The following is a 24,452-nucleotide window of genomic DNA, read 5'->3' on the forward strand; positions in this document are numbered from 1 at the left end:
CAACGTTTATTTGATGAAAATTGGTTTTGAAATGGCTGAGATATCCAAAACAGAGTGATTCTAATAAGTGTGGGACCCACACTTTTTTTTTACAATCGCTTTGTTTTACTTTGTTTTCGGATGTTTCAGTCATTTCAAACCCGATTTTCATCAAATAAACTTTGAATTCCTCTTAAAATGGTATGCTCTGTACTATTTCATAAGTGTTTTCTTGGTATCTCGCAAAAAGTTAAAGGCCCAATTCTCATCTCCGCCAATACTGTACTATCCCTTTAAGTTGTACTTTTAGAATTTCCTTTTAATGATTTGATGCACACTTTGAGTGGAACGCATTGTGTAAATGGAAAATTTTCATTCAGAATAATAATCCGATACTAAATGATATACTGACGTTGGCTATTCATCTAAGCTGAAAAAAGACACACGACAACAACAGCAAACCAGCCGCATTCATTCACCGTGTGATCTATAAACAAAATGATATATTATCCAAGTTATAGACACCGCATCCTCGCCATTATCAGTAGGAGGGGGCGGGGGGGGGGGGGGTGGCGGGGGAGTGAGTCGTTCTAATCCCCCTCCTATATCTATACGAGCCATGAGTGGGGAGGGGGATCTTCACGTACAAATGGGGAAAGTTTGTGCATGAGGGTTTAATACAATCATTAAAGGGGGATCCAGTCCAACTATAAGTGGTATCCTGATAAGAAAGAGTGAAGTACTAGTATATGAATTCAATGGTATGATTTTGATCGAAATTGGATGAAAAATAAGAATGTTATGACATTTTGAAATTTTGCTATTTTGGGGGGAAACAGTTCTTGAACAGTCAATATGAATATGCAAATGGCAAAGTGAGCATGTCATTCCCTCACAACTTACCATTTAGTTTGTACATAAAATTGTGAAATATCCAGTTTTTCATTCAAGCGTAATATGCGAGGCTCAAATCTTTGTGTGTCTGTATTACCAACTGATCATTATTTTTAAGTTATTCAATCATGAATAGTATGCATTGGTTGCTTGTGAAGCAGAGAATCATATTCAAAACTCTGTTGATTATTATATAAAGCTATTTGGTACAGCGCCAGTGTACATACAAGAACTTGTAGAGTTAAAAACATCATTTCAATCATCTTATATGCACCTCCAAAGTTCACGGGATGAAACATTATTGAAATATCCATTGGGGAAATCAAAAGTTACTCTTGGTAACAGGGCATTTTTGTATGCTGCACCAAAACTATGGAATAGTCTACCTTTGTAAGACAGGCAGGAAATTAATGAGTTTAAGGTCGGGTTAAAAAGTCATCTCATGAAGTAATGTATTTTATGTTTGAATTTCTTGTATAATATATTTTGTAATGCGCAGTATATAATAGAGTATATTACTATAATAGCTGTGCAATATAAATGTCCTTTATCATTTATCATTATTGTTATGTTTCAGAATTCAATGATAGAATTCAATGATGAATTCAATGAATTCAATTCAATTCCTCTTTTTTTCACACGATCAATGGAAAATTGTGAACGTATGACGTCATGGTTGGTCAGTCATTTGCACTTCATATCCACTGTTTTAGAACTGTTTTGCAGAAATTAACAAGTCCTTATGGGACTTCCTTACTTTTCATCCGATTTCAGTCAAATTTTTACCGCTGAACTCTAAAGATTTTACTCTCTTTTTTTATCAAACTAACTTATATTTGGACAGGATTTCCTCTTTAATACCCTTGGACAGTGAGTATCATCAAAATGTAAAAAAATAGGGGTCATGGTTGAAAATGATTGTAAGAATAAAGTGATCTCTTGTCATGAGAAACCATGCAGAGGCAATGCGCCCTGCATGCAGTTTGTGCCCAATACGTGCCTCACGATTTGTATTTGGGTCTCCCTGCAAAATTTACCATTTGCAGAGGAAACAAACACCCAGCATTAGTGCTTCAAAATAGTTCTGAAATGTGAGTTAGGGATAGAAACAACCAATGTAAAATTTTGAACCATTATAATCGATGTTCAGTATTGTTAAATAAACAAAATGTGAGGAACAATAGTTATAACAAAGATGTTTCTAGATTAAATCGTCTGGTTATTAGAAAAGAAAGTGATAACTCCTTCTATTATTTTTAGACTTTATTGCAACATTTTTTACATGGTAGGATGTTTAATGATACAACTGATCTACACATATGCATCAACGTGATATCATAAACATTTTTTAAATCACTGCTCCCAAAAGTAAATTGTACCTTTAAGCAGGGAGGTGAACTATTTGGTGCCAGGTAAAAATGGCAGAGGTAAAAATGGCAGGGGTAAAAATGGCAGAGGTAAAAATGGCAGGGGTAAAAATGGCAGAGGTAAAAATGGCAGAGGTAAAAATGGCAGAGGTAAAAATGGCAGAGGTAAAAATGGCAGGGGTAAAAATAGCAGAGGTAAAAATGGCAGAGGTAAAAATGGCAGAGGTAAAAATGGCAGGGGTAAAAATGGCAGAGGTAAAAATGGCAGAGGTAAAAATGGCAGGGGTAAAAATGGCAGAGGTAAAAATGGCAGGGGTAAAAATGGCAGAGGTAAAAATGGCAGAGGTAAAAATGGCAGGGGTAAAAATGGCAGAGGTAAAAATGGCAGAGGCAAAAATGTCAGAGGTAAAAATGGCAGGGGTAAAAATGGCAGAGGTAAAAATGGCAGAGGTAAAAATGGCAGAGGTAAAAATGGCAGGGGTAAAACTGGCAGAGGTAAAAATGGCAGAGGTAAAAATGGCAGGGGTAAAAATGGCAGAGGTAAAAATGGCAGAGGTAAAATGTTAGAAGTAATGAGAGTGATTTCGTCAGAGATAAACGTATGAAGAGGTTTTGAATGATAACCTAGCCAGAGCAAACTGTATTTATCGAATTATCACATCCAAACTGCAGATTTGAAGAATGTTTATTGAATTATGTTTTAAAAAGATTAGAGCACTCTCAGTATTCTGAGTATGATTCAAGTGCAGTGGCGTAATCTGTCTGTTCAGAGGTATGATAAACCAGCTAAGAGCCTAGTAGGCCTATGGGAAATTATTTTTGTTATTCATTATTATTATTATTATTATTATTATTATTATTATTACTACACTATCTATCATTATAAGGGGGTTCCAACAATGCTGCAAAGCCCTTAAACAGTATAATCCTACCATACGTTGTTTCGCAAAATGAAGTTATCATACACACACACACACACACACACACACACGCACGAACCCACTTCTGGTATAAACATAATTCTACACGCAGATATACATACTCTCACATACACACTCTTACACAAACGAATTCCGCTCATGTCCAGGCAGTATATTGTCATTATTTTTCATTTTTTGAACTGTTTAGTGTAAAGAAGTGAAGGAGACATAGAAGGAAACCGCTAATTTTTCACCTGTTCTATGTTAATTTCTCACATTAGGTTTCGTAGGAGCCTATTTATCTCACAAGGCCTGATCAGGACATAATGTAGAAGTAAAAATACAAAACGCAAAAAACAAACTAGAGCAGATGTGTACATCGGCAGACATAAGTAAGCTCTTGCAAAATATTTTATTACATTGTTCCAGTATCACATGGCGCAAAAACAAATATCTCGAAGTTTAATGAACACGTTGTGGTCACTTTACAAACTTATGCCTATCAAAACTGGAGACGAACTTTAGCAATAAACTGTTCTAGTGAGAGAAAAAACCGATAGTTTGCCATGGGATTTCTTTCTATCATTGTTGAACGAATCCGCAGGCGAAAAAATGTAAATGTTTGATGCCTTTCAAACTTAGCTGTTGCCCCAAAGCATTGGCGTAAATCCCGGAACACACCAGAATCAGGTCAATAGCACCATTAGACCCAGAGATAATCGCAACTGTAGATTTCAAATGGCGACCATCTTGAAATCCAATATGGCGGACATAAAGAGAGAATTCCAAGTGGCCCAATATCTGAAAATGTTCGCAATAAGTTAATGTACATTTTGTGCCAAATTTGGTGCTTGTATCACAAAATGGGCGATAGGTTTGCTAAGCTGCCCCACTAAGAGTATTTAGTGATACCCCTATATATATAAAACATTGTCGTGTAATTAATGATTTGTTTAACCCCTAATTTTGGGGGGAATGGGACATCAAGCGGGGAGAAATGAGAAAACCTGGAGAGAAATTGGATAACCATCATGACCAAAGTAGGATTTACATGTGCCGCGGGGAGAAATGTAACCGTTGACTGCCCTATTAAATTTCTCCCAGTGGTAACAGAAACAGTAAAAGATCCCTGCCAATTTTTCATACCTGCATGTCTGTTATCAAGCAATTTTATTTTCAGAAGTTTGCACACTTGTTAAAATACCTATTAACATATATTTAGTATAGCACCTACCAGATCTATATAGTAAGTTTGATATTTTACTGATAAGATGAGTGTACCTGTAGAGCTGTAGAGCGGTTAATATGTCCATTTTCAGGTGTACCGTTCGAGGCTTATCTTTTTACTGATATAATTGGATTGTTGCCTGGCCAAGCATTTTTCAAGTTACATGAGTGTCCCATATTTCTCCCCGTGTCCCATTTCTCCCCGGTCTCCCCCGTGCTTTATTTCAGAAGGTACGAAAAGTGCGTATTTGGAGAAAGGTGTCAGAAACATGAAGAAAAAAAAAACGACTAAATTTTTATCAATGGCATTTTTATCTCTAGCATTTTGACCACTGACATTTCGACCACTGACAACTTTACCTCTGACATTTTTACCACTGACATAATTATTTACCTCTGACATTTTTACCCCTGCTATTTTTACCTCTGCCATTTTTACCTCTGCCATTTTCACCTCTGCCATTTTTACCTCTGCCATTTTTACACCGAACCAAATATTTCCACTTCATACGAAAGGAACGGCTATAAGAATTACAAAAACCCAAAGGCTAACATCGTTTTTTTTTTTTTTTTTGGGGGGGGGGGGGTAGTCTCATTTAGTCTGTCATTAAATATTGTAATTGTCTTGTCTGCTATTTGAACTCACTTATCATTGGTAATATGACTCACTGATATAGGCCTACTTCTGAAAATTACCACTATCAGTAATAACATATACTATCATCGATAACGCCATTGCTTTCATTGCTTCGATCTTCTCTAATTTCTGTCATATTTCTTTTCCATACTTGTAGGCCTATTATCATCGTTGGGCTTCTGGTTATGATTTCTCGAGAACATCAAGACTAGATGGAATGGCTACGTCAGCAATGGATTCTGGCATGTTCAAATTTTGACTTTTCGCGCTCAAAGTAATGCAAACAACAGGGTCCTGTTTCGAGAGATGGATTCGTAACCAGCCTCCTTCTTGACTGTAAAGGTCCGGATCGATTCGAGTCTCTGCTTTTGATATACATGTGGGCCCTACCGATATACCAAGGAGGTATGAAGGCGAGCCTAGTACTTAGAGTAGTACCTCCTTGGCCTATGCTAACTAGTACTAGTTTCGCGGCCCTGCGCTGGTTTTTGTACCAAGGAGAGTACAATGGTTGGTATGGCAGTACCCGTTTGTAGCTCCATGGTTGGTTCAACACGAAGGCTGGCTGCTGGCCTGGTACTTCGCACGCACCAACTTGTTTTGAGGTTCATCAAGCAGGCTGGCTGGGGGGACACGCCCCCTTTTTGCGCCCTTGCATGTAAACAATGCCATCGATATTAGTGCGCCTGACATGCCGGATGTTTATACATGGCCAAGATGCGGCAAGAATATCACGCAGTATAATGAGTATCATGCATAAGTATGAACAAAAGAATTACATACAGTATTTGTGCTTTTTGTCTTGTTTGATTTCGATATGATAGCATGCAATGCTAATTGCATGGAACTATTTTGTTTATTCTCAGCTACTATTGTGATACACGTACTCCGATTTTCACGGTTGCACATGCTTTGACCAGTGTGGTCGCGAGTATGTCGATCGGGTCCTTGTGGATATGATTTGTGTGTGTGCATGTGTGTGTTGTGTATGTTTTGTCGTTGATGTTGTTTTGTTTTGTTATGTTTTCTGCGGTGCGGGATGCTACGCACGTCGTCGCATCGTACATGCGTGCTGCAATAGCAGCTAGCATGGACAGTACCATGTATGCACAGATTTTGCACGCTCTATCATCCCTGTCCACCGCACCACGTACGAGCTAGATAGAGGACGCGCAGGCGTACGCCCTTCGCTTGCGTTGCGCGCAAGTACTTCCTGAGTTTATAGTGTGCTAGAATAGCTGCTGCTGTACGTACGTGCTGCGCTAACTGCTGCTGAATTTCGCAATGATCGCGCGAGCGATCGCGGCGAGAGCTAGAGCGAGCACGCGGCGCCCGCAAGATAGTGAGGCAAATGTTGTGGAGCTGTCGTGGATGAAGTACGGTCATGAGCTGTTACTGTAAATTCGACAAATTGGATTGTTCTGTGCCAGTTCAGTCTGTGGTTTGTGCAAATTCGTCATACATTCTAAAAAGTCGACACTACATCCAATTAAGGGTGTTCTTGCAATTTGCTCATATTATGAACAAAGCGCTTTCCAAAATACCTGGTGAACTGGAAAGTATGGACGGTGACGACGAGAGGTCAGATCGCAGTCCAAGCCCGCGAAATCTTTCACACAAAACCGTACAATCACAAGGTGGAATACAGCGTCACTCACAGCATAAGCAGCCCAGAGCTCGAAAGAAGGTGACAATAATGGCAGTTGATATTGAGAATTCGCGTCGCCCGAATAATCAGTTAGTGTTGAGGAATATGCAGCAGGAGAGTCAAGATAGCAATGGGAATGATAAGTCAAAGAAGAGACGACGTCCTCGTAAGCGAAATCGAAAATGGAAGCCGTATACGCAGCTCAGCTGGGAAGAAAGACAACAGCGGGACGAGGAGGAGTCGAGACGCGCCTCGTTGAAGCGAGCTAACCGTCCAACTCCGTACAATACCACACAATTCCTAATGGAGGACCACAAAGTTGACACGCCTGATCTCAGTGGAATAGGTGCCTATGACGAGAACAACGAGATGAACCTGTCATCTTCTGATGAAATCCAGGAGAATGAGAACGATGAATACCTTGTGCGGAACTTCACAGCAGTGTATGATGAAGTCCAATCAGAGAGGTTGCAGCAGATGTCAAAGGAGCAGCTTGTCAACGAAGTGTTGGAGCTGTCCAAAAAGGTTACAGAATTGGAGGATTGTCTACGGCCCAACAGCGGGGTTGGCGGCGGGGAAGAAAAACTTTCAAGTGGTGAGAGTGATGGACATTTGGATGAGGCAACACGTTCAAGGTTGGAAAGTGTTACAGATTTGGAGGAAGAAGTTAAACAGTTGAGAGAAGAGAACCACCGATTAAGAACATCAAGGATTTCTTTGAATGAGTGATGGTTAGAATAGTGGTGACTAGTGATGGGTTATGAGTTATGATTGTTGATTCCATGATTATTGTGTTTCAGTGCTGAAAACTTTACATCATACTGTCTGAGATGGATGTATTGGTTTTGGCATTGTTTTAGAACAGTTTATTTTTGTGTTTGAGCCCATCATATCAGCATACATTGTTCCATGATTTATTTGTTATTGCCAGTGTCTATTTTGCTTTGATTTATGATGTCTGTCTCTCCATTGCCTCAAACATTAATCACATGCTGCTATTATAAATCATGTAAACTGATCTGTATCCGAGCAGAGTTGCGTGATACAGTAAAAAAGGCATGTAGATGATCTAAAATTTCAATTTCCTTGTGACATAAACACAGTTAATTGGAAATGGTTTATTTTAAGCATTAAATTCTGGGCAAAACCAAAAACCTAATCCAGCCCTTTAAACTCATTGAAGAATTGGTTTGATTGATGCTGGACTTGTACCGACATAACATTGCATTTACAGTACCCCTCTACTATCCAAAAAAAAAAAAAAAAAAAGAAAAGAAAGAAAAGGAAAACAGTTCCAGTCAATGCCTTTAAATCATACTAATGAATCAATATCAAACTACTTCTTTAATTGCCTTTATTGCAATATGTTCTCCAATTAACGTGTAGATCCATTGTATTGGTTTTATAGAGTTTACAAAATTTTCTCCCACAAGAACAGTATTAGCATATCCATGTGTACCAGGGAATGCCAGATGGATTATTTAATTGCAGCGCATCACTGAGTATTATTTTCAGCTTGAATATGCTGACGGTGACATACAAACAGTGACAAAGAAGAATCCAGTATACATGCTCAAACAATAGCTTCCTATCCACAGCTAACCCCAACCACAGAAATCGGTTCAATTGTGAGTTGAAAAAATGATACATGTTGAGCACAATGATAGAGTACTTAGTTGCAGACTTGAGTGAAGCCCAAATATTGCTAATCATTTATGTTTTGAATTGCTCTCATTTACAGAATACCGTCCTTTAATCAGATTCATGATGCAGATGATTAAGATAAAGAAAAGCTGCTGCAATCAGGACAGAAGTACTCAAAGTGACACTGGTTTTTAAAAGCAAGATCATTAAGAAATAAGAATAAGTTTTCAAAGTTTCACCAGGCTTACACATTATTGAGGAAATGTGAAACTACAATGTGTTTTTGCATTTTTTTTTTTACACAAATGAGAAGTACAGTTTCAAGCAAGTGATGTCACAATAGTGCAACATGATTCTTTTTGTGGTGCTCATAGAACATCATGTCAAGTACAAATATGACATCCACAAGGGTATAATGTTTCATAATTTTGATACAGTGTTGCTATTCATACTTTCCCTGGTCAGCTTCCATTGTTACTTTCAGTCCACTTATACGATGTAGAATAAATTTGTCCTTTAGAGTGCACTCTTTTTGAAGAAATCATTTGGTACAAACAACTGTGGTCATTAAGCTTAAAAATTTGATGAGTTTGATAACAATAAAACACTTCATTTTGAATTGTAAATCGGGTTAAAAATTTTATTAAATTAATTGCCACATTTTTTATAGAACTTGTACTGCACTGTAGGAATCTGCATCAGCTACAACTGTAACATTTGATTTTCTTGAGATGTGTCTTTGATGATAACATCTGTTATCATCATTTCTGAATATGAAATGATACAATGAATTTCAAAGCAGGCTTCAGATATCTTGCTGGTGGCCAGAAATATTGTGTGCTAGTAGCTGTAAGTCACTGTCTCATAACACAACAGCTGGAGTTTCAGCAGATGGAAGATGGTATGTGTCCATGTTTTATAAACTCAATTCTTTACTAATTTCCTCGTTAACCCTCTCTATTTTGACAACAGTCAAATGCAATGCAATGTAAAGTGGGAATTACCATCTGGTCTACCCTCAGTTTTCTTAATCTGTAAAAGGGCAATGAAGATGACGAGATCCCTGTCTGTAGAATATAATGTGTGATGAAGAACCAAGTTTGTTAAAAGAAAAACATAAATGTTGAAGATGATAATTAAATGTTTCGATAATTTGAACCGCTTGGAAGCAAGATTAAAAGTCCTCTTTGTCATAACAGTAAAATCGACTAATTTGAATTTGAATTTGGTCAATATCAGTATGTTACACTGTTCCCTAGAAATATCAATAAACTACACACCTAATGTACTAAACTAATTCATAAGATTTTATTCCTCTTAAAAGTTCATACAGTAAATTCTTAATCACCTTGTTTACATCGTGCAATGCTATATTTGTCCAGAGCACTAGTTGATGACTTGTTTTCTCTCTCTCTCTCTGTCTCTCCCTTCTGGACAGCATCCTAAAATACTCAACAAAGCAAACATTGTTACAGACCTCTGCAGATTAAGAACATCCACATTTCATCTTGCCGAGAAAATGTCTTTCACTTACAATGACCACACTGCACTACTCATCTACACACACCTTCGATCCCTCCATTTTTCTTAGTTTCTCTATGGGGTTTGCCATTCAAACATATTGTATGTGTAGTTGCCCTTATGAAGTGACCACAGCAGAAGACATATTGCTTACAGGGCCATTACAGTTAGATATATTTTGAGCAGTTTTAATCTTGGTAAGCTGTAGTCACGGTGCTGTGCTTTGGTATTATACATTGTATGGTGTATGTGTGTGATTTACAGTGTGTACTTGTAAGTGTGTGTACAATATTGTGTGTGTATGGTGTGTGTATGTGTGTGTGTATCTGTTGGGTATGTAAATGGTTCCTGGATATGCCAACTAATTCAGAAATCCATATATCACACAACACACACACACTCCACACTAACTGAAGATATCGTAAAGTCATTATTTACCATTTGCAGATGAAACAAAAACCCAGATTTAGTGCTTCAAAATAGTTCTAAAACATGATTTAGGCATAGAAACTACCACAACATGAAACTTTTAATCAGTATAGTCAATGTTAAGTAATTATAGATACAATATACAAAATGTGAACAATAGTTGAATAATAAGATTGTTTCTAGAATAAATCATCTGTATCTCAGAAATGCCTCAAAGTATCTTCATGAACCTTTTTGATTCATATGCATTATATGTACTGCCTAACAATGATTCTCTTTAGATTTTGGGGGTCATGGGGTCAGGGTTCAAATGTCAAAGGTCAGGTTAAGAGACTGAAAAAATATTCTACTATTTAGTACTGAAATAAGATGATTTTCCTTGGAGATTACTCAATGCATTATACACTTTCAACTAAGTTTGTACTTTGCATACCAGCACAATAATTCTGTAGGGAAAGATTTGGGCAATGGGGTCAAAGATCACATGAAAATGTTAAAATCATATTTTCCCGTATTTTGAAAATATCTCATAGTAATATAGTCATGAAATTGACTATTACTAGTTGGTGAAATCCTTGAAGAAAGTTTTGGACCATGAGGGCAAAGGGCAAGGGTCAGGGGTCAAGTGAAATGCTGAAGTTCCCAAATACATCCTGCACTGTGAAACAATTTGGCCATCCAAATTATACCTGGATGGAATGTAAACACTTCACACATTTGTGGTTGTGCCAAACTTTCAAACATGTTATTTAAATCTTTTTGCCAATCATGAAACTGCCATCTTACAATGTCAAGGCATACTGTATGTAGACCAATTGGGAGAACGAGATTTGGTAGAGACACACCAGTTGGCATTGCGATGATTGTAGTTTGTAGTTTGTAGTTTTTTTTTTGTTTTTTTTTTTGGGGGGGGTTTCAAATGAGTTGCATCAGTAAGCAAAAAAGGATACAATTATAAAGTACAGTATTTTGGCAAAAGTTAAAATAGAGCATCTGAGAACTGACCTCTCCTGCTAAATGTATGCCTATGTCAGGGCCTTCTAGGTCATAAATAATAGTTGAAACATAAAGCAAAAAATAGAACAAAACATGTAATAGACATCTACTGCAGGTCTTTCAAAGTATATGTGTGTGTGTTTGCATGTCTGTGATTTATTACTAAGGTTATGTTATAAATTATAGAGAGTTCTACAAATTATACAAATCAATTCAGGATCAATTCTTTACATTTTGTATTGATATTGATATTTGTGATTGAAAACCGAAAGAAATGATGATGATGATGATGATGATAATAATAATTATGATTATTAGTAATGATAATAAAAATAAAATATATCAGTTATTACTGAAGTAATGTCTGCCTTCATTGAGCAGGTACTACGGCTAATTTGTAGGCCTTATTTGTTCCTACAAATGTATTGGATGGGTGTGTTAGGAGGTGGGGGCATGAGAGATGATCTTACAGAGAATCTGGTTCAATGATGATACTGTACAATTGTACATGTAAACATACGGTATATTCAAATAAAGTTTAATAACATGTGAAAAACTTTACCACTCTTTGCATTTGACAATCAGTGGGGCATTTGGCTCTAAGTTATAATTCGTGGCCAAAGCTTTATGCTTGCCTCAATGATTAAAAGATTGTGAAGAATTCCTGTCTGCGGTGTATTTCTGAGATGGTTTGCTGGATGGCTCATATAGATTCTTTCTTTGGTAACAAACTTGAAAATGAATATATGGAACTGCCCTTGGGAAGTATGGTTGGGGCACCACCTATCGACAGGGCACCTTCCCATCGACACCCTGCGTATCATGGCTGTTTGCGTATAGAACAAAAAAGTACGCGCGGGATTAAGTGTCATTAGCTATAAAAACAATAAAAACGAAGAAACGAAAATCAAACTCAAACAAACCAAGCTAAAAATTACACATCCGATCAGTAACGACGCATGGCTGTGAAATTCACGTGTATTACCTATGGCCTGTGAAATTCACGTGTATACCTATGCTGTGAAATTCACGTGTATACCTATGGAGGAGAGGGGGTGTCGATCGCAAGGTTCCCTTTTTAGCTGCGCGAAGAAAACGGAACGCACGCACTAAAATTGCGCTATTTTAAAACGGAGATTCATAATCAACGAGACGGTCACGACATTCAAAACTGCAGTATTTATGGCATATTTGAGGTAAGAATTAGGCGGATTTGTATTATATTTTTAGAATAAACAAGCTACAGATCCTTAGGGTGTCGATACGTGGTACCCCCAACCCTACAACTATAATCATAGATGCCAAGTTCAAAAAATGTTTATGAGTAAGATTTTCACGACTCAGCATCTTGGGGCGCGCGCGTGCCCGTGAGCAAGGGAGCGAAGCAACTGAGCGAGGGGAGGGTGTGGGAAGGGGTTGTCCGCCCTCCCACGGTAGGGAGCTTTTTCAATTTTTAGCTCTTAATGGTGCAAGCTGGTGCATACTTAAATGACTATTTTTTACTTATTTTGAAAGACAAAAGGGAAATATGCCTTCAATTGCAACTCTCACTTTAATCCTTTAAACTATGCTCCCAATGCGTGAGAAAAATGGGTGTCATGCGTGGGATCGTGAGACAGACCCTAAATGCTTGAGTCTCACTCACAATGCGTGAGACTTGGTAGCTTTGTATAATGTATAATACACTACCAACCAAACTCTGTGACATCTTATATAGGCCTACAACGTGTACATACATGTATCAATTTGCTGATCCTATAGTACTAATACATAAATAGTCATGATTTGAAATATATAGCAACAAGCAGAAAATTGAATGAAGTTGATGATGTTATCTGAAGGATGTTGGCTGTGAGATGGGTTGCTAAGGTGATGCAAGCCAAAGCCAGGCAGCATAATGTACAGTGTGTTTACAAAGAGCTTTCTATCTTGGAGCTTATGCATAACCATTCAAGATGTTAACCCTTTTTGACCAATAACTGCACAGGGTTGAACTATAAAATACATTAATTATTTAGTGAAATGGTACATTTTGTAGGCTGTATGAAATCAACTTACATGTAATATGCTGTTGATAAGGAATCAAAACAAACAGACCAAACAAACACACACACATAGTTTGAAAACAGAATAATTGTGCAAATGAATTGCACTATGGAGTTTGATAGCAGCTAGTTTCAATAGAAGTGTCAATAGAATTAAAAAAAAAAAAGTGTTTCCTGTATACCTGAAATTTGTTTCTTCTATTAAGAAATAATGAAAGTTACATCTAGAACTCAACTGATGAGGTTCTAAACTGAAGAATAGGGACTGCTGCAAGCATGGAATTGTTTTTGATTGTGGTATTTTCACACATATCATACCATGTGACATCAATGTGAAAAGAAAAAAAAATGTGTCTGCTCTATAATATGTCTCTTACAATCACGTGCAAAATCCCCAGAATTACAAACACTCAAAATTCATCTTCCTCACTTGAGCACACACAAGCAATTAATCTAATGAAAAAGTCCGTTTCCATGTTAAAGCAGAATTGGATATCTGTCGTAACTTCGTGATAGGTAGTATTTCATTAACTTAAAGGAGACCTCTGAATCATTTTCAAACTTAAACATTTGAACTATAGATTGGTAACACCAAGTACAAAGTTTCATGATTTATAGTGATTTGAATTAGGAATAAGAATGCTTTCAAAATTTATGACATCACAATGAACAAGGATGATGACGTCACAGCTTCACCATGAGAATGCATGAGTGGGGGCTCAAGGAAGTAAAACAAAAGAAAATATGCATAAATTCTACACAGGTGAACATGAAGCAAGTGGTATTGTGATAGAAGTATATTGCTACATTTCTGAAATAAATGAGCCTCCTATGTCATCATCTTTGTTCAGTGTAATTCGTTTTGGGTGTTTCAGGGTATTGGTTTCTCAGCTCAGGACCACAGCAATTTCTACAAATCTATACGTGGAGCTGTTGATTAATATACTACATGATATGCAATTATGAAACTCATGTGGGCTTCTCCTTTAATTATATAATACTTAAGAAAAAAAAATCAGTGCAGGAGACCTAGTCTTAAGAATGGGGACTCGGACAGTAATTGATGGTTATAGTTGTTCATCATGATTTTCAGTTGTAGATTAAATTGGGTTTACAGCTGAACTACAGTAAATGTATTTCATTAACTTACTGGTGTTGGATAATAGCTGAAAATCCTTGCATTTACATACATATGTTTTATTTCTCAAGGGAAGTAAAAGAGGAACTTGTTCGGTAATTTACTTGGGTGGTTGCCAAATTGATATTTTTATTCAAGGGCAAACACCTCTACAGGTGTCAAATGACACAGATTTGTATCCACCATTGGAGGGCTACAACAACAACAAAAAATCAAAATGTAATATAAGATTGCAGCTTGTAGTGTAAATACATCAGTCATTGTTCTTACTGTGAAAATTTTCTCTGATCAGCTGGATTGTGCACCTCTATAGTGTAATTCACTCAGACAAAATAGCAGGATGTTGATCACGATCCAAATACCACAATTTTTACTTGCCAGTTCAGATAGACAGAAATGCCCTGGTAGTGTAAAAGTGAAAATTTTTGCGGTGTTGAAATTTTTACGCATTTTGCGCAACCAGAAACTAGCGCGAAAATAAAAGCATGCAAATATTTTTGCTTGCCATGTGTTCCAACAGTTGATGTATTGATTGCCTGGAATTAAAAACACAGAAAACTATGCTTACCCCACCAGACGCAAAAGATTAAAATCATGTGAAAATATCCACGTTTACAGTAATTGCTGAAAGTGATGATATACTGGCCAAATTGCGCATGCTTGAAATTACCTTCTTCTTCTTCTTTTTTTTTTTGGGGGGGGGTTATTAAGGGATCAAGGAGTAAAAGAAGTCTTAATGTAAATACCTGCATGATTGATAAAACCAAAAGTTTTACAAACTGTTGGTCATTGTGATAAGCCCAATGTAAATGATACATTATTAATGGATTATTTGGAGATTATGACTGCTAGCTAAAAAGGGATCATCATCTAAGGCTGGATTAGGGGTATAACTGGCATTATAATTGGAATTTAAGAGCTGAGGGTACTATTTTTTTATCCTTGTGGTGATGTTTTGATTTTTTTTGGATTTTTTTTTTTTTAGGGGAGGGGGGCTCATATTTCCGATGTTTGCAAACAACTTGTAGTGCCTAGTGCAGGTTTTGGCATGCACGGTCATGCTTCTCAATCCTGAATGTCAAGCCAGCAATTAATCTGCACTGGCAGCCATCCAGAAAATGTTTGGGATGTAGAAGATCCTGCGGTAGAGGGTAGCTCAGCTGTGCCGAACCAAACCAATGAAAAAAAATCCTAATTGTAATTTATCTGACACTGCACCTAGGTCCTTATTTCAGCCGTTTGGTGTATTGTGCAAGTAGAAATGCTTGTACAGTTGAATTTGTTTTTCCAGTCTGTTCCACTTCAATGACTTCCTCTTGTGTAATCAATTTCTGGATGAGAGGACATGATTTCAAATCTTCCCATGTATTTGAATGCTATTATGTTGTACTGTGAAATTTGCACAAAAAATAATCCATACAAAAATGTACTGAAAAATATTTCACATTTACAGTATTTGGTGCTAAACCAACAAATATCACCATGACAAACCAATATGTTGCAATAAGTAATGTGCAATTTGTCTGAACAATGGGCGAAAGCGGCATTTTAGAGTTGTAGTAAAATTCTGAAATAAATCTGAGAAATTTGCTTCCTTTGTATTATGGTTAAGTACAGTACATCATATCATAAGGTGTGCATGAGAAAAGCTGTTAATATGACAACAGACAGCCAAACCTCTCCTGACTTACAGTAGATGGCCATTTATTGTAAATGTAAGAAAAATAGTCATTGTACTGGTGATTACCAGTGGCCAAGAGAGAAATTTGTATCATATTTTTTCCCTTTTGCTCATTTTCTAAGGTATACTATTTTTCACACCTTCACTGAGATGAGATGTCAGTCAAACAGGGAGAAATCTATACAAATTAATCCATTCAAAATGGAAAATTTATTACCCAGAAGGAGGAAAATCCAGTTCATTAAAGATACTGTTTACCATTGGGAGCAGTGATTTAATTAAAAGATGTCAGAGATTTGATACATATGTGTAGGTCAGTTGTGTCCCAAAACATCCTACCATGTAAAAATTTTGCAATAAAGCCTAAAATATAGGGAGATATCACTATTTCTGTCAATATGTTATAACTGTAGGTGATTTAGTCTAAAAATATTTTTATTATTATTGTTCCAATTTTCTATATTTCACAATACTTAGCATTTATTATACTGATTCATATTTTTACATTGGTTGTTTCTATTCCTAACTCACATTTTAGAACTATTATGAAGCACTAAAGCTGGGTTTTTGTTTCATCTACGAATAGTAAATTATACATGGCTACATCAGTGTAGCCATGTGTATTGAATAGTCCTGAAGCAGTTGCAGAAAGTGTAGGTTGAAAGGAATATTCATCAGTAGCGTAAGATTTATTGCTGTGTAATGCATCACATCACAGTCGCCTTATCGGAACAAATGACAAAATTTTAAGTCAGCTAAAACAATATTGGGGAAAAATGATATATTACGAGAATGTATCAATATCAAGTACTGTATAAGTTGTTATTTGTAAATGCGGATATTTTTGCGAATGAGGAGGTCACAGACATGTAGGCGAATTGACACTGAGGCTATTGTGAATGCGCTATTACCCTAGCGCATGGCGACATATTCGAGTGTTGTTAATTCACATCAATTTGCGAAAATTAAACCCTCGCAAAAATAACAGCTTGTAGGACTGTACAGTACTGGTTGAGGTGGGGATTCAGGTTTATAACATTCCTACTTTTACGTGAGATAATGAGAAACCTCTTATGAATTATGAAAGAGCATGTGATTTTAAGAAGGATTCAACATTTTATGAAAATTGGTTTTCACATGGCTGAGATATGCAAACAAGTGATAATAATAAAAGGCAACAGGCCACGCCTTTTATTAGGATCTCTTTGTTTCACCTTGTTTTTGGATACCTCAGCCATTTCAAAACTGATTTTTATCAAATAGACTTTTGATACCCCTTAGAGTTGTATGCTCTTTGACATCTCATAGAGTGGTTTCTGAATATCTCGCAAATCCTCACCTCAACCAGAACTGTACACACCCTTTAAAATGTGAACCATTGTTAGGGTATCTCATTGAATGGGCAAATGGAAAAATGTGATGAAGTGATGTCGCAATCATGTAAGAGATAGTCAAGTACAGTATCTATTCTTTTGCCTATCTTCAAGCTTGAAACCAAAACGTAATTTGGTAGACATATCCGTCATTATGATTGGAATGTGGCTTCTAGTCTCCTGCTAATACTTTGACAATGACTTTATCAAATGTATCCTGTATTACTACAGTACTTGAGATCAAGTTGAATGGGAAACAGCTGCGTTGTCATTTTTACCTACCGAGACTGTTCAGTATGTGTGTCTGCCTGTCTTTAAATCTGTGTGCTTGTCTCTGTAATGTTTTTTATTTCTCCTCCTGATAACCTGAATAAAGGAAAACACTAAACATGGAATACTTTGCAGTATGGAGATTTTCACACATTTCGCATAATGCGGTGCCATGGGAAGACGAAAATCAAAATACATGTTTTGGAGTGATAGTGTGGTAAAATTCATGTATGCATTTATATGCTGACTGTGTATGAAACTTGAGTATCTGACAGTTTTGTACTCAGTTCCACTCTCATCTTCTCTCCACCCCATGTAAACAAGGAAGAAAACAGAGATCACTTCCGCAGCTTTCCCGGGGTACTAGTTGTGTTATCCTTCCTGTTGGGGCAAGTTCAAATGCTATTTTTACTGGCTGGAATCGTGATCGGTTTATAATGTGTGCGTGTTTAAATGCTGTGTGCAGTGCTGTGAAGTTGTACCTGGGTAGTCACAGTGCCCCATTCACAAAGCAGCCCTTCAGTTTACATTTTGAGAGAAACATTATATTTTGTCCTAAATGTTGATTACTAAGAGTCATACATTTTGTATGTCACCTGCAAACACTGTGAGTATTGAATATAAAATTTACGAAGTAATATGATGTCAATAAGGATAATCATGGGACTGGACAGTGTCAACTGAATGTACCATCAAAGCTATTAAATCCGATAGATTTACCCGTGGCCAAGTTTTGAACATGACCAAAACATTTTCCGAGTGAGTCGTGGAGATTGCCTGCAGAGGTCCACGCAGAATACAGTAGGAGGCCCGTAGCTGCCGAATGTCGCAAGCAGTTGATCCGCTTGAAGTACGTACTAAGTTGCCCGTGAATCTATGCAAATCGAATTCCTTTAGAAGGATTCCTTCACAAAATTGTCAGCCCTCATTCGCCACTCATGCGCCTGGCACGCAGGTCACATGGAATGCAAGACGAACGTAAGTAGCACGGGTCCAGCACTCCCAGCAGCATGTAGGACGCACTTGAAACTCGCCCAAAGCCTTGTCCGCCCTCAAAAATTGTCGTGCGTGCAGGAAAATCTCCATACGTAACAAGCCCGCGTAGCTTGCCCGGAAAGGTGACAAGGCCTAACCTTGACTGCGGGTAAATGGGACTTGCGTGCGCAACTCCGGGTAACTACGGGCGAGATTCATACTAGGTACTGTCATGTGCGGGTTATCTGCAGGGACCTTTCCTCTGCTCTTTTCCAAGGTTGTTTCGAATAACCATCGCTCTGTAAATACTCAAAAGAGCTAACATTAGAATATCATTGGCTAAATTGCTCTCTGTATTCACATATATTTTTAAGGGAAATTTGTGTCCATACATTGCTAAAACTACATTTGCGTGTACTTTGAAGTCAAATTTGTGTTGAAAGTACGACGGATGCAACTTTTTCATGCATTTTACTATTCGAAAATGATATCTTGCTTTCAATGGCCGTTTACTCAAAATGTGTGTTTATATGCCTTTGTTTACAAAGTTTGCTGTAACTTGAGAATGCTTCAATATTTTCTTCCCATATACGGTACACTTATGCAGAAGGATATGCTTATCGAGCTTTCTGAAATGTTGGACTGAATCCTGATTAGATAATACTGGTTGCCATGGCAACAGGAGAATTATTTTAATTATAGTCAATAAAAATTCGTGTTTTTTTTTCATTGCATCTATCTAAAAACATGAACAAAAATACCAAAGTTTGCAGCAGTAGGCATTTTGGGGTTACCAATCATCACCTGTAGGCATCTGGTTACCATGGTAACCATGCACAATATTGCCTTACCATGTATCCCATTGTATTGCTGACATCTCTAGCAACATGTACATATATGGTTTAATGGAGTTTTGATGAATTCTTCATGAAGTAAATGCAAAAAACTGTGATTATTTTGTCATTTTATAGAGACAATCGTCACCTGCCCTAGTCTAGTTTCTAGCCGTTTTTATTTCGTCTTTATTTCTCTCTTGCAGCTTGTGTATGTGCAGCATGAAGCCCGCTGGCCCATACCCTGTGATTGCGACGCCCGAAAAACAAAAACAAAAACAAAACGGTTCAGGCATTTCATTCACTGGGTATGCGCCCTTACTCAGCTTGCTGCAACTTGGAAAAATTAAGACGAAATAAAAACGTCTAGAAACTATACTACACCGACCCAGCTTAGCATGGAAAGTTAGGTTGCAGGCAAAAATCCTTGTTTGTCGAAGAAAAAGTCTGCGTGCGCTAAGACTACTAGACGCACCACTGGCACTGGCGCTGGTAGCAGTGCCAGTGGTGCTTGTAGTAGTCTTGGCGAGCGCAGACTCTTTTTCGAATAATAAGGTCTTGTCGCAACGAAAGCGGCCTGTAAAACTTTATTGATACCACAATTTGAAATCACATACTACCTAGGGGTGTTCCAGAAGGTCCAACCGACCACCCCATCCAGTCAAATATTTTCTGCGGGGTGGGTTGAACGAAGTCATTTTTCCTGGGTCCCTGCGCCTTGACTATTGTAAAAATTTTGGTCTGGTGTGTACGTTCTTTCCAGGCTAAACCTTGCAACCTCACAGGCTATCTCTTGTCCTCATTTGTTTGACCTTATGAGAATGTAACATTGAATTGAACATTGAACATTGAATGTAATTCACTTCATAACCATTACCCCCTCTCCCCCCCCCCCCCCCAAAAAAAAAAAAAAAAAAGAAGAAATTTTTCAGGTTTCAACATAAAGAAATGTTTAAGTACATGGGGCTCTCGAAGGGAAAATGGGGAAGAACATCTCTCTGTTACCACTTGTGGTCACTCATGGAGATAATATTGCCAAGATATGATAATATGCTTTTGGTATGAGTGACCACCTTCTTGTACAATAGACAGTACTATTGCCAGTGGACCACAGAGGGAATTTTGCAGACAAATAGCAGTCATTTGCATAACTTTGTCTGGGATTTTTCTGAAAAATAGGCATGATAATCATGTCAAAGAGAGAGTCTGAAATCATGAGGCAAACATATAGCAATGCATGCAAACATAACATATACCAGGTGGATTACAACCTTTCATTGAGAAGATGCCAGTAGTATTTCAAGAAAATTAAAGGGAAATTCAATGAGTATTATTTTTCATCACTGCTATATGTAGTTGTGGCTGAATATGTGATACATGCTATTTTCTTACCCATCTGCATTACCTTTCTCAGATCAAATTTCATGAATGTTGAGATGACTTTCAAAAGAGAATGATTAAGCCAGACACATGCTCACAAACATTTCATGTGCACTAAACTTCTAGCATTAAATTATCAAGCAAATTGCTTCTGGAAGCAATATTAAGTCTCACTCATCATCCTCTCTCAATTACACAGGCATTGCACAAGATTGCAGATGTTTTGATGCCCACTATTTTCATGATCTATTCACTTCTTTGCTGCATATCCATACATTGTACATTGTCATTAAATGATCCATTTTCAGTGCAGGTATGGGGGCGGCCGGCATTGTATAGCTATAATGCAAACCAGGGAGGTAATGTAATTTACCTAATGTAACTGACTTCCCAAGACCAAATATTCATCCATTTAATTCGTATTTTGAAAGGCTAGATCTTGCAGGTGTTTTGTTTTGTTTTGTTTTGTTTTGTTTTGTTTTTGTTTATTTGTTTGTTGTTGTTGTTTTAGTTTTAGGCAAAATTCTGTGCATCACTCTTGTTCACTATTATACCTGTGCAACATATTCTGGGATATATATTTGAACATATGTTTTACCTCCAAATATTTGCCTGTACTCTTTTTTCTTTTCGTGCCAGTTCAGCAGAATGTGAAAAAATTTCAAAAAATTACTTACCACGTCTGTTATACTCTTTGTTTAGCATGTTGAGGGCAAGCTGATTTTGCTTCACAGTTCGATCTCGATTATCCGGCCTCCTTTTATCCGGAAATCTGTATTATTCGGACGCGTTCACGCATTGAAGGACTTTCTTTTTTCACCCAAAAATTGAGAAAAAACAGTGACTTTAACATCTTTTCATGGATCTATTTCACTAATTTCATAAGATGTGCGTGATAGGTTTCTCAATATCTAATGAGGTAAAACATGTATGATTTTCACATAAAGAGACTTTATTTTTGTGAAGAAGGGACTACAATTTTGCACAGGCTAGTCTTGATTACACCACCGTTGCGGGGTACATGCTACCTGCCTAGCTGCCAGTGCACTGGGACGGCAGCTTGGACGGCAGCTATATGCGTTAACATTGTGTCTCCCATATCCGGCCAACTCGCTTATCCGGATGAGCGCCGGTCCCGACAATTGGCCGGATAATCGAGGTCGAACTGTATTGCACATGTTTCTTATAGACACCTGCCCGAGTATACTCAGGACTAGTCTCCAATGGGTTAATGTCTGTGTAAAACCTGATCATAGATATAGAGAAAAATACGAGACGAGATGATGTTGTACACCATCACTGATCACTCTCCATATGTACATTGTACAAGGCCTACTTGCTTGCTAAACATTATCAGAGATTCTCCTACTAGCCTTAATGGGTGTATGAGCAAGGGTCTCGTATTTTAAATCTTTAAAATAGGGGAATGTTGATTCCCTATGAGAGTTTTAGTTGCAGAGACTCCAACCCCAAGCACCTTCTGATCTGGAGATTCTCCCGCCTGAAACCCCTAGCAAACGGGAGACTCCAACTTGATGTGCGTGAAGCGCGAAGTTCCTTGTGGCCGAGGTGTGCCAGCTCTAGGGTTCTAGATGTTATCTCGTGCTATCTATCAAGGCTTGTTTTTCAACATACAATATAGACACTATAAAGTAAGAAATCGTTTCAAGCAGGAGAAATTAAATCTCAGGCGGGAGGACAGGAGATTTTGCCAAAATGGGCTTTTGGCAGGAGATCTCCCGTCGAAAGCAGGAGAGTTGGAGTCTCCGTAGTTGTCCTCAGCTAGTGGGCAAGTTGGATTGTAGTACTGTTGCAGTGTTGTGTGATGAACATACACAAATGCCACAGTAAATTTATACATATCTACGTGTGTATAAGGGGTTTGTGCGAGATTTTTTGTTTCAGCATTGCGCTGACACGATCCAGGGCAGCTTTGTGCTACACATAGCAATAGTGTGAGGATTACAATGATCTGAGCTTCTACTATGATGTGTCGCAAGTCTGGCAATTGTTGTTGCCTGTATATAGTCTGGCAGTTGACCTTTGTGTGTGCACAGTGACCTGTAAATGTGTACACAGGAGTCTGTGCTGCTGTAAGTGCCTGGATAGATTCGATCTTGGCTTACCATGCAGTAGTTGGCTCTCTGGGCTTCAGAAAGTGTTCACTTTTTCATATGGCACATTCACTTCCAGAATACTTGTGCTGCATGAAGCTGTTTTTGCCCTTTGAAGTGAAAGGTCAACATAGGATATCCTTCTTGTCCTGATTCTGTTGCTATGGGTTTTGATAACATTATGCTGTGAATGTTTATATTTGGAAGAAGGGAAGAAATGCCATGCCTGTCATACAAATGTAGCCTGATGCATATATCTTGAGTGTATGTGTGTGTATGTGTGTGTGATTGTGCATGTGTGGGCGTATAATTAACAAAAATTGCAGATGTTAGTTCCTATTTCAGGAAATTATGTTATGGTTATAACTTTGAAATTATGGTATATGCATGAATAATTCTTGCATTGAGATGTTTTTATTGCAACTGATTTTCAAATTGCAGTTCATAATTCAACTTTTAACATTATGGTCTTCATGTGATATCATTGTACATGTTCAAGAAGTGGAAAAACAACCTGTTTTCTTCAACTTATGACATATGCCGTGTATGATATATGAGGAGGCCTCAGGTGGGCTTTACAGCAGATGCTTTGGGCAAGAAATGATAATTTGATGATGTGGATTTGCTGATTTATAGGTATTTTTGAAGTCAAAAAGCAGTGAACTTTTGTAATGTGGGACTATATGATGGAATAGTGCCCTGTGGGATAGCAATCTATTCTCTTATAGACCGATTCAGGTTCGTTGAGGGCAGCAGACAATTTGTGGCACTGGGCGCAGCCATTAGCTCAAATTGCGGTGTCCCAGCTTACCCCCCTCCTCTCTCCCATCCCTGGGCAACATGTTTATCACACACTTGTAACAAGGGTTCACGCATTTAGCAAGCATTCGCGCACTCAGTACGAGACGCCTATTGGCTAAAACAACCATGCATCAGTTTTTCATTCCGTGCGCGTGCTAATGAAGGGAGGGGGTGGGGGAGAGGGTGGGGGAGAGGGGAGGGGGGGGGTCGGCTGGGACACCGCAGTAATGGTGCTGCCCATGCCGATAATACACAAAGCGCATCACAGAATCGGTCAATAGGAGGTCTATGGTTCAGACCTTCCTGTTTTAAAAGACCCTCTCAAAGTGAAATTCAGCTGATCACACATGCCTAATACTGAATAGTTGAGGCAGAATGACATGTGCATGCCCTACACAATGCAGGGATCACAGTCCCATCTTGTTTACAAACACTGTTGCCTGTCTTTATGTAAACATTGTAAATCAGTGTTTGTACTTGGCTTCTAGAAATCTTTATTCTGTGATGACTCTGTGCTTAATTGATTTGAATTGGTATTGTGTGTTTTTCAGCGGCAAATTCCGCATTGTAGAAAAGAGTA

The 24,452-nt window shown here is 37.9% G+C and overlaps 1 protein-coding gene across 1 annotated transcript; it reads left to right on the forward strand.

The window, feature by feature from the left end:
• The first annotated feature begins 6,374 nt into the window (after positions 1–6,374).
• Positions 6,375–8,169, forward strand: LOC139722547 (protein HEXIM1-like). Its single transcript, XM_071633837.1, has one exon. It carries the CDS (start codon positions 6,409–6,411, stop codon positions 7,399–7,401), a length of 993 nt encoding a protein of 330 aa, XP_071489938.1. The 5' UTR covers positions 6,375–6,408; the 3' UTR covers positions 7,402–8,169.
• The last annotated feature ends 16,283 nt before the right edge of the window (positions 8,170–24,452 follow it).

The sequence above is a fragment of the Diadema antillarum genome, unplaced genomic scaffold (genome assembly GCF_040938485.1).
Source record: "Diadema antillarum isolate AM-2024a unplaced genomic scaffold, OU_Dant_1.0 scf00000167, whole genome shotgun sequence".
In the NCBI taxonomy this organism is placed as follows: Eukaryota; Metazoa; Echinodermata; class Echinoidea; order Diadematoida; family Diadematidae; genus Diadema; species Diadema antillarum.